Here is a 12,161-nt window from a genome sequence, read left to right as displayed (position 1 = left end):
CACCATCCGTCGTCTCATTAGGAACATGCCCCGACGTTGTCAGGCATGCATACAACATGTGGGGGCCATACATACAAACTACTGAGTGCCATTTTTAGTTGCTGCAATGAGATTTCAGCAAAATGGACTGGCCTGCTGCATAATTTTTTCACTTTGATTTTTGGGGTGTCTTTGAATTTAGTCCTCTGTAGGTTGATCATTTTCATGATAATTCATGATAATTTTCATGATATTTTTTCCCCATTGAGATCTGATGTGTTTTCAAAGTGTTCCTTTAATTTTTTTTGAGCAGTGTATATGTACATACAGTATGTGTAAACACTGTCAATGAACAAGAATTTTACGTGTGTATATACATACATACACTTTTAAGTGCCTTTACATGCGTCTACGCAAAGTCTTTACAGAACATTTATACTCAGAATCTCTCTGTATAAATGGCAGTAAATGATGTCCATGTGCAACTGGCCAAAGAATAATAATCACAGATTTCTCCCATGGAAGCTGTTCAGTTAGCTAGCTATTGTGGGATGTACTTACATGGGGTGTATGTTGTGTCACTATGATTGCAGGTATGCAGGTTGTAACTTCCAATAGCTTAATTTAGGGACTATAAATACTGTAAGGGTGTTTTAAGGTGTGCATTTTGGCATGCAGTGCTTTTTAATATACCTTGTAATGTTTTTTGTTTCCGCTTGTTCACACCAGAACGTGCTACGGGAAACCTGTATGCGAATGGTGCCACGATACTATGCAATTTGGTGCAATGCATTTTTAAAAAGTAGTGCATGCATTACTTTTAGTGGGATTAAGTGCAATTTCAGCCCATTCAAATAAATCAGTTGAAAATCGCACAGGAACCCAGACTGTGTTGCTGTGCGAATCAGGTGTGAACTGGCCATATTTATTTAAAGGAATCCATTTAAAGGAATATTTCCTTTTCATTGATTGCTGGGTATAACAAAGAATTTAGTGGTACTTGCCACTGCCATTTTTAAAAGAGGCACTGGTTTTTGGAGGCATCCTCTGATAACAGAAAAGGAAATAAAGGGACAATTTTGTACCCAGTACACTTACCATTTAGCTCACCCCGGCAAGTTTAAGGCAGGGGTTGTCCAGCTAACAAGACAGGACTCCCTGCACCACACCCTGCCACAGAACTGTGGCGCATTCTCAACAGAGTCTAGTACATAATGTAACAGAGAATATTGCTGAGCACCATATTCTAAAAGAGGTCTTGGAAGATATTTAATAGATGAAACACAGAAAGGCTATTAGGTATTACATCCCTACAGTACTTTGAAGGGAGACTACACAATATGTACATATTTACAAGCAGATGGCACTGGCTGAACCAAAGAGCACAGGGGTTGATTTACTAAAACTGGAGAGAGCAAAATCTGATTTAGCAGTGCATGGTAGCCAATCAGCTTCTAGTCAGCTTGTTCACTTAAGCTTTGATAAAATAAAAACCTGGAAGCTGGTTTCTATGCAGAGCTGCACCAGATTTTGCACTTTCCAGCTTTAGTAAATCAACCCGCAGTGTTTTAATGGTTTTCAACTCTGCCTTGCAGTACTGGAGTCCTTGGTTTGAGTCCCAGTCAGGACACTAAATGCATGGAGTTTGCATGTTCTCCATGTGCTTGTGTGGATTAGCTCCAACATACTCCAGGTAGGTCAACTGATCCTGTGATGATATTCTATTGAGTGTTCTCAAGGTGCTGCTTCATCATCAGCCCCAACAACAGGTGAAGTGCTTTGAGTCCCAGGGAGAAAAGCACTATAGAAATACAAATTAATAAAAAGACATTTCAATGCATATAAAAACTATGTAATATGAGGACAAACCTAAGCTAACCATACAATTAGTATCAAATCAGGCAGGCTATTATACTACATAGTTGATGGTATATTTTACAATCAAATTGTATAGTTTATAGGGACTTTAGTTTGACCAGTAGATATTAAAAACACATTTTACAACAGATATTAATATTCTCACCTCAATGACTTCTCTTGTGCTGTAGCTTGGGCTTGCCCATTTGCTCTATTCAAGAGTGATAGTGATTACACAAAACACGTACTTATATCCTGTCTTACTTTATCCAGTATATTACACAGCAATGAAAGCACATGTCCCTAACCGCAAGTACCATTCAGTAAAGCGTTCAGCCACCACGTAATTCAGCCTGTCGTAGATTTTGAGGCAGGTGGCAGCAGGACTGGAGGCTGCGCATGCACCTCCCAGGTGCCCGAAAATGCCAGGATTTGATACACATGGGCCAAAACACCTGTGAACATGAAGCCTAATAGAGAAAGTGGTGTCACCCTTCTGGCTGTTAGTAGTGGCCTGGTATGGGTATGTACAGTAAATCACAATGGTAGCTAGATCAAATGATAAATCCTCTGTTCAAATATATTAAAAAGTAGACCCAAGTTTTTGTTATGCTGTTACCATATCCACACACCTACAGTTGTGTTCAAAATAATAGCAGTCAGACATCACTAACCTGATCAATCACTGTTTTTGGTAGAAATTATATTTCTACATGGCAAATAATTTACTAGCAGGTGTAGTAGAGTAATAGAAATCCAACAGACCCAACAGTCACGACATGCATGCTGCTGATTCTGTGTAATTGAATCACTAATTGAAAGGGGCATGTTCAAAATAATAGCAGTGTGGAGTTCTATTAGTGAGGTCATTCATTCTTTGAAAAACAGGTGGCAATTATTGCCCTTATTTAAGGAAGGAAGGCAGCAAATGTTGTCCATGCTGGTTACAGTGCATTTCTCTCTGAAATTCTGAGGAAAATGGGTCGTTCCAGACATTGTTCAGAAGAACAGCGTACCTTGATTAAAAAGTTGATTGGAGAGGGGAAAACATATATAGAAGTGCAGAAAATGATAGGCTGCTCAGCTAAAATGATTGCAAATGCTTTAAAATGGCAACCGAAACCTGAAAGACGTGCAAGAAAGCGAAAAACTACCATTCGAATGTATAGAAGAATAGCCAAAATGGCGCAGACTCAGCCAACAATCAGCTCCAGGAAGATCAAAGAAGGTCTAAAGTTACCTGTGAGTACTGTTACAATTAGAAGACGCCTATGTGAAGCCAAGTTTGTAAAGAATACAAACACTGCTATTTTTTTTAACAGTCTAATATTCACTTTTCTTCAATTTTTTTTAGAGGAATAACACAAATTTGATATATTTTTCTTCATGTTTTGATTTGGAATAGAATGTGTAGTGTTCCCAATGCATGTGTGTATGGAAATAAAAGCTATTAGAAGGATTTTGAGCTATATTCACTTTTTTCAAACACACTGCTATTATTTTGAACACAACTGTATGTGATTGCTGTTACAAACAACACAAATAATGGACATGTACTACAAAGAGTAAAATAGAGCAGCAAAACTCTGGGTAAATATACTGTATTTGAAAACAAAAAAACTCAAGCCTTGGTATAAATATGAATAATAAAAATAATTTTAGGTATTGTAATATTACTCCAACTAACCATAAACTCAGATACCCAAGGATGTGCATACACAGGCATGCGTCTACTGATTCAGGTTCATCATAGTAATATACATTATGTAATTTCTTTTTTTTTAACAGTTGCGTTTATTGAAATCGTACAAAAGTATAACAAAGCAAGGTACATAAGAACAGGCAAACTTATAGCAGTCAGTAGAGATACAATACACATGGCATTCCAACGGTAAAGATCATACAGAGTCAACCGGTCAACCTGAGTCTGATCAGAAAAGGAAAAAAAAAAAAACATACACATTACACAACAGATGTCCATCACCCACCAAATAAGATTTAGGCAAAAGATCTGAGGGCATGAGTTGTAACAGAAAAGAAAAGAGCGGATAAGAAAAAAAAGGGGGGGGGGGAGAGGAGGGGAGGGAAGAGGGGGGGGCAGAAAAGAAGAGGGGCAAAGAGGAAATGCAAACCATACACATAAACAATAGCCAAGAAAATAAACAATACAAACTGGGCATATCCGCTAGAGAATAATCCAAGTGTTATACCGTAAGACCCTGAGCCTCCACCCACCCAGCCCATATTCTATCAAATTTAGCTGGACAGTTACAACTCATATAAGTAAATTTATACAATGGGAGCGCCCCGTTGAGTGCCGATTTCCATCCCGAGACTGTTGGTGGGGCAGACTGTTTCCATTTCAACAAAATTTCTCTTCTAGCATAGCAGAAAGCATAGAAGACGAACAGTCTATTATGCTTAGACGTCTCCATGAGGTCCAAGAGAACTAGCAACATAATCAGTGGATCCATGGAAATAGACAGTTTAATAACAGCGTTAATAGTTTCTAACACCCCAACCCAGAAGGGGAGAAGCTTGGAAGATTCCCAAAATATATGGAGAAACGTGTCCATCTCCATATCACAGCGAGGGCATGTTGCCAATCTATCAGGATATATCAAAGCCAAGCACAGCGGGGTGTAATATACTCTATGGATACATTTAAGCTGTATGAAGCGGTCCCTGGCTGAGATCATGGTAGGGAGGCACTGTAGAAGACAATCCTCCCAGTCATCCTCTGTTAGCGAAGTGAGGTCTGTGTGCCATTTATCAAAAAGCACCTGCATTCTAGGGGTAGAGAGGGGTATCAACAGGGAATGGAGAGAGGACAACGGTTTAGGCAAGTCCTCCATTAACAAGTTTTCCTACGGATCCGTCTGAATGGTTAATGGAGAAGGAAATTGAACGGCCACCGTATGACGCAATTGTAAAAACCGGAAAAACATTTGGTTAGGCAGGCCATGATTGCATTCGAGTTTGTCAAATAGAAGCGGGACGCCACTAGGCATAATATGGTGCAACGTTTTAATGCCATATCGAGCCCACACCACGGGATCCGTTATCGTATGCAGATGGCGAAGGGCAGGGTTGCCCCAGAGTGGCGTGTGAGGAGAATATGAGTTATTTACCCAAAATTGAACTCTAGCCTGACTACACACCCTCAGGGTTGTCAGCATAGGAATAGTGATGGCCGAGTTGGACTTTGAATTAGGTTATGAAGTTCAGCATACGAACCCAATATTGCCACCTCCAGGATCACTGCAGCATTATCCCTAGGCTGGGAGAGCCACCAGCGCACCGTGACCAGAACAGCAGCCCAGTAATATAAAAGCAGTTTAGGAAGTGCCAGGCCACCACGATCAATATGTAAGTGCAGCGTGGAGCGGGAAAGTCTAGGGGCCCTTCCAGCCGAAATAAACCCAGAGACAACGCCATCCACAAACGGAAACAGGATTGCGGGATCTGCACTGGCATATGCTGAAAAAAATAGATACACTTAGGTAGAAATATAATTTTAAAAAGATTAGCCCAGCCTATGGTGCTAATCAGAAGGGAAGACCAAGCAGTACATTTAGTCTGCAGCTGTTGCACAAGGGGATGAAGATTGTCCGCTAGCTACTTCTTCAAGTCACGCTGCACTGTTACACCCAAGTACTTAAAATGAGAGACCGATCTAATAGGGGCGAAGGAAATATGAGGCAAGGGCCCCAACGCAAGAGGAAACAGTATGGACTTCTCCCAATTAATGAGAATACTGGAGTAGCTGCCGAAACGATCGATAAGACTCAGCGCCTCTCTAAGAGACGAATTACAGTTCCTCAAATATAGGAGTATCGTCCGCATACAGGGAAACCCTATCCTCCCAGGCGCCCACCGATAGGCCATGTAAAGAACTGGAAGGGCAGAACAGGCAAGCCAAAGGCTCAATTGCCAGGGCAAACAAGCTTGGTGAAAGCAGAAAGCCCTGCCGAGTGCCCCTATGGAGAGCAAAAGGGGGGGGGAAAGGATATTATTAATACGTACTCTTGCAAGCAGCGCACTGTACAGGCACCTCATCCACGAAATGAAATGAGGGCCAAATCTGAAGCAGCGCAGAGTTTCCCATAGATGCTCCCACACATCCGAATCGAAGGCCTTCTCGGTGTCCAGGGACAGCACCACATTATGTAATTTCTTAGTTAATAGATCAACTTGTGTACAACCAGGGTGCCCTGCTGAACAGACTAGATTTTGATCCATGTATGGCCAGCTTAAGCATGTAGCAGTTAGGTGGAATGTGTCTGGTCACAGCACATGGGTCTTTCCTAGGTATGGGCCTTACATTCAGCACTGATCTAAAGGGAACAAGGACCTGACACTATACCAGGATCTCACTGGATGGAAATTTGAAGTGCCTGTATTGCCTTGGCAACATTTGAAAGTTGCACACTTTATTGCAAGTAAAGATATTGGACTTTGCTTCTGGCTTATGTGATGTTATTCAAGAGGATGCCATGTAAGGTAGGCCAGTACACAGTAAGGCTGTAAGTGGCTGGAGAGGTGCAAATCATAATACATTCCATAGGTGCTGATGGATAGGGTCCTCGATATAAGGTACACAGTAAACCTGGCTGGATTGGGGAATGATATTGGTCAAGGGAAGAAGTCCTTCTCCCAGTGGGGAAAAGCAGACCGAGCTATGGAGCATGCGCCAGGTGACTTCATCCCCTACATGACAAGGTGTTCAGTTGAACTGTAGGAACCCTAACCCTAACGAAATAACACAGTGCCCTGTGTAGACATGGGAAGGCTTAAACAAAAAAAACTGAAAAATTGGGGGAAAAAAAAAAATTTCCAAAGCTGTTTTTTTCCAGAAAAAGTTAAAGAAAAGAGTGTGTAATATGTTCTTTTACAATGATAAATAATATATATATAACATAGTATTCAAACTATATAACACAAAGAACTTAATTAAATAATTTCTGAGACTTTATTTAAAGTTCCAAATTATTAGTTCTCTCAGCTGAAGACAAGTGAATTCCGGAAAACAAAACAAGTAACACTGTACTTCTTAGTGCAGTTCTCAAACAAGAGAAATATACATTTACAGTATGCTACTAGGGGCACTGCATGGGAAAGGCTCCAGTTTAATTTGCTTGTGAGCTCCATCTTGTACCTCTTATAAATGGGTGATTGCTGGGATACAGTAGATGATAGTTTCTATCTTCCTCTCAGGTCTTAATTGACATGTAATGAGGGTAAATTTGTCTTTATAACCTTTAAATGATTCCTATTAACTGCTTGCCGACTGCGCACTGTAGCTTTACTACTACAGTGTGGGCCAGCTGTGCAAAATCACAAATATATACATGATCTTGCTTTTTCAGGTAGGGGGCATGCGCACCCGTCTCCCCGTGCTGTCATTGGCTCCCTGACATGCCGATCAGCGGGTCCTGTCGGTGATTCATGGCTGGGACCCACTAATCATTGGAGCTAGTGACAGGAGAGAGATCTGTGTTGGTAAACAAAACAGATCTCTCTACTAAACAGTGGGGATGTGCCCGTTTTTCACAGGGAGACAAAAACTGTCACATCCCCTAGAAAAACAGCATACAGTCAACACATTACATATAGTTAGGCACACAGTTAACCCTTTGATCACCCCTGGTGTTAACCTCTTCATGCCCAGTGTCATTAGTACAGTGTCAGTGCATTTTATTAGCACTGATCACAGTATTAGTGTCACTAGTTATTTCAGTGTCAGTTAGCCAGTATCAGAATGCCCGTTGTACTATGACAGTCCCGCTATAGGTCGCTGATCGCTGCCTTTACTAGTATAAAAAAAAAATTCTAGTACATATACTGTCATTTGTATATGCTATATTTTTTCACACAAACCAATTAATATACACTTATTGGGATTTTTTTTTACCAAAGACCAAATGTGGCAAAATACATTTTAAACTTATGAAGAATTTTTTTATTTATTTATTTTTCTTATGGGATTTTTTTAATGGCAAAAAGAAAATAAATTGTCAAAATTTTCAGTCTTTTTTCATTTATAGCGCAAAGAATATAAAAAAAACCCAGTGGTGAACACATATCACCAAAAGAAAGCTTTATTTGTAGGAAAAAAAATTATATAAATTTAATTTGGATACAGTCTTGAATGACTGCACAGTTGTCAGCTAAAGTAGCGCAGCGGCGTATAGCAAAAAAAATGGCCTGGTCATAAAGGGGGGAAAGTGGTTAATGTTCTCCACCATCACAGCATAATGTTTACCTATAGACTGCTCAGTAAATTGTTTTTTCTTTTCCTCCTCTCAGTAATATGGTGAGACCAACATCTAAAGTTTGGAAACATTTCCAGAGTGCCATTTCTGCTAAGTGCAAAGCTGCAATTTGCAAATATTGCAAAAAGAAATATTATTTTTTAAATGCTACAAGGATGACAAAACATATCCCTTAACTAGTTGCTGATCGCAGATAGGCGAAGGACAGCTGCACTGTGGCCCGCCAGTTCAGGGAGGCCGTCATATGACGGCCTCCCAGAACGCACTCTCCTGCACGCACCTGGCGATCTCTGGGATCGCTGTGTCTTACGGATACAGCTGATCACATGATGCGGTAAAAGGCCAATCACAGCGGCCTTTTACCATGTGATCAGCCGTGTCCAATGACACGCTGATCACCGGGAAATGCAATTGCCGGTTCTCGGCTGCACTTTCCTCACGCTGTCACTGATGACCAGTGCCCTGATGATCGGTGCCCAGCAGTGCCACCCACCAGTTCTGCCCACAAGTGCCCAGCAGTGCCACCCACCTGTGCCACCCACCTGTGCCCATCAGTGGCACCCACCAGTGCTCATCAGTGCAGTCCAGCAGTGCTGCCAGTCAGTGCCCAGCAGTTGTGCCAGTCAGTGCCAAGCAGTGCCGTCAGTCAGTGCCCAGCAGTGCCGCATATCAGTGCCCATCCTCAGTGCCAGCTCATCAGTGCCGCCTATCAGTGCCACCTATCCTTGACACCTTATTAGTGCTGCCTATCAGTGCCGCCTATCAATACCCATCAGTGCTGCCTATCAGTGCCGCCTATCAATGCCCATCAGTGCTGCCTATCAGTGCAGCCTCATCAATGCATATCAGTCAAAATTACCTGTTTGCAAAATTTTATAATAAAAACAAAGAAACTTTTTTTTGCTATTTTTTTTGTTTATAGCGCAAAAATTAAAACCCCCAGCGACAAGTAAATACCACCAAAAGAAAGCTCTATTTGTGAGAAAAAAATTATAAAAATTTCATATGGGTTCAATGTTGCATGACCGCGCAATTGTCATTCAAAATGCAACAGTGGTGAAAGCTGAAAATTGGCCTGGAAAGGAAGGGGGTATAAGTGCCTGGTAGGCAAGTGGTTAATGCCAGAAGTGCCCTAAAGATATTAAAAAATACTTTATGGAACGAAATGATGAGGACCCTAATGAAGGTACAAGTAGCTTTTCCCTCTAGAGTTCGCCAGAAAACACTTTCTACAATTGGTGCTAATCTATATTTTAATGTTGGTGGTTTCTTGCTTTTTTTTTTTGTTCCTTTTGAGGGAAAGGATTTGGTTACCTGTTCTCATTTGAAATGTTCCTAACATACTCAGTCCTTTCATCTGTAATAAAAAAAATAAGATTTTAAAATTCAAGTTTAGTTTATTTGCTAAATAAGCTGTAGTTTTATTTCAAGCATAATACTTTTATATACACTGCAATTCACCTTCCCAGTGTAACAAAATGACCTTCAATTTGTAAAACTCCTCCAGACTGATTTTTTTTTTTAAATTTTTCTGAAAATTTCCATTTTTCCAGAAAAAACAGGGGGAAAAACGTTTTTTTCCCCATGGCTTAAAAATTTTGGTAAATTTTACAGCTCTGTGAAGTGAGTATTCTTGAATACTAATGGACAGGGGCGTCCCTAGCGTTGGTGTCACCCGGTACGGTAACACTTGGTGACACCCCCTCCGACGATCCCGGCAGAATGGATCGGATCTGCAGATTGAGCATAATGGATCGGAATCTGTTCCATTGTGCTCCACAGTCCGCAGATCCAATCCATCCTGCGGGGCTCGTCGGCATGCAACTTATACGGGGTGACACCGGGCCCGCTCCACGAAAAGGTAAGTTGTAAAGAAAGCCGACGATCCCCGCAGGATGGATCGGATCCATCCTGCGGGGATCGTCGGCTTGCTTTACAACTTACCTTTTCATGGAGCAGGTCCGGTGTCACCCCGTGCGGTCGTTTTCACGTCGTGCGGGCTGTACCCCCCGCACCTGCCTCGGGACGCCACTGCTTATGGATCAGTGCTATGGTGAACCAGGGGGATGGCTTAGTAAAAGGTTTTCAAGCTCCTATCCATACACAATATAGAAGACAGCTTGGGTGTGCATGGTATGTGTGACAGTTGAGGGCTCAGGCAGTAATTTCCTGGATATCCCTGTAGCATAACCCTATAGAATGGCTAGGGACCCACCATGTGTATGTTGTTATAGGTGCACTCACCTTAATGGAGCATACTGTTATTTCTTAAAAATAAATGAATGAATAAAAAAATAGTTATGGTACAACAATTATTTTTAAATGTGATAACTACAGCTATGCTTTGCATGATAGTGTTTTCATCTGTATATACTAATTACCCTGTCTTTAGCAGAAGGCTTTTTCCTTTAAATGGCAATTCCCCTGCACGTCTCATCGTTCTTTGCACAGGTGTCTGGTAATTGTAGTTTTAACCTCAGTGAAAGCCTATATATGTTTGTTGTTGGGAACTACACATCCCATCATACACTGCACTATGGGGAAGTCTCAGCCTGACTCAGCCAAGTGGAGCATTGCTGAAGCATTTCCCTCCCCCAACAAATGAACACACTGCTTTAACCGGGGGCAATGTGCTTTGACTGCAGCTTTCCTGCATTATGAATTCAGGTTTGAATTATAAATAAACAGGGATGTATTACATAGATGAAGATAGCTGTGTATTGGAGAGGCTAGATACTTGTTTTTCTTATCCTCTATTTGCAGATGGGGTTTTTTTTAAAGAAACAGTGTAATTGAAATGTAATGGGTGGGTAGATAAAAAAAACAAATTACATTGCAACAAGCAGATAGGTTTTATTTTATTCAAACTATTAAACCTATACACAATAACCTGCGATAACCAATCAAAACCTCATGTTCTGTAGATATCTGGCTCTTATAGATGGAATTCTTGCCATTTGCAAATTGTTTAAAGTTCCAACCTGTCACAATTGCTGTCCATTACAGCTGAGACTCTCACCCAGCACCTAATGCTGCCAATGGCTGGCTTTCATAAGCTGTCAGGAAGAGCACACCTCTGTAGAATTAAGTGCCGATTCACAATGATGCGGAGCCACAATGCAGTATCACAGTGATTTTTTTTTTTTCTGCTGTGATAGGTGCGAATTGAATGCGATTTCTGAAGGGAATGGGCATCATAGCAGGAGATGAAATTTGCACTAAACTCATACATGGCCCTTTTTTTTTGACCGGATCAAATTTGCACCGCATATATGTGAACAGTCTGTATTGGAAATAATGCTTTTGTAGATTACATGCAAATCCATGCTTTTTGGATCTGGATAGAATTTGCATCAGTGTGAATCAGCACTGATCTCTTTGCCCAGAAGTCACTAGGTCCTGCTCAATTTAAAAGAAATCTGTTGGGATAACCTAGGTTCACATTTGTGTGGGTGGTGCCGCTGCATATCTGCACGAAAATCCGTGCAGTTGCACCACCCACACAAAGGAATGTGGACCCACGGGTGGGTGCCATTAGTTCTAATGGCACGCCACCCGCAGTGGAAAACGCAACCGTACTGGGAACTGAGGTTCCCGTGCGGGCTGTGTTTTCCAAAGAGGTGCAGGGACTTCTTCCCTGAGTGTCATGGGAACGGGAGTCCATTCAAATGAATTGGCTCTCATTCCCATGCAAAACGTGGCTCGCACGGCTGCATATATGTGAACCGGGGTTAAATCTATGGGACCTGCCACTGATTAAACTTGCCTCTGAAGCTAGGTACACATATGTGTAGGTGGTGCCGCTGTGGATCAGCACAAAAATCTGTGTAGCCGCACCACCCACACAGAAGAATGCGGCCCCGCGGGCGGATGCCATTAATTCTAATGGCACGCTGCCCGCACTGGAAATCGCAACCGCACTGGGAACTGAGGTTCCCATGCGGGCTGCGGTTTCCGAAGAAGTGCAGGGACTTCCCTGCGTGTCCCGGGGCACGGGAGTCCATTCAAGTGAATGGGCTCTCGTGCCTATGCAAACCGCGGCCCGCAGGA

General features: G+C 41.9%; 1 protein-coding gene across 2 annotated transcripts in view; it reads left to right on the top strand.

Moving 5' to 3' along the window:
- The window catches only part of THTPA (thiamine triphosphatase), a 148,252-nt gene that overhangs the window by 120,194 nt on the left and 15,897 nt on the right, over nt 1–12,161 (top strand). Inside the window, exon 1 of one of the 2 annotated variants that reach the window (XM_089678177.1) lies at nt 10,639–10,778. The exons of the other annotated variant lie outside the window; for it this stretch is intronic. Within the exon in view, the coding sequence (XP_089534303.1) occupies nt 10,769–10,778 (10 nt within the window). The 5' untranslated portion in view covers nt 10,639–10,768. Of the gene's footprint in view, nt 1–10,638; nt 10,779–12,161 lie in introns of those variants that run through there. 2 annotated transcript variants of the gene reach the window in all.

Source organism: Staurois parvus, unplaced genomic scaffold, assembly GCF_062004578.1.
Source record: "Staurois parvus isolate SC_StPar_1 unplaced genomic scaffold, SC_StPar_1.0 ptg000199l, whole genome shotgun sequence".
Lineage (NCBI taxonomy): Eukaryota > Metazoa > Chordata > Amphibia > Anura > Ranidae > Staurois > Staurois parvus.
This window is presented reverse-complemented; position numbering and strand designations above follow the sequence as displayed.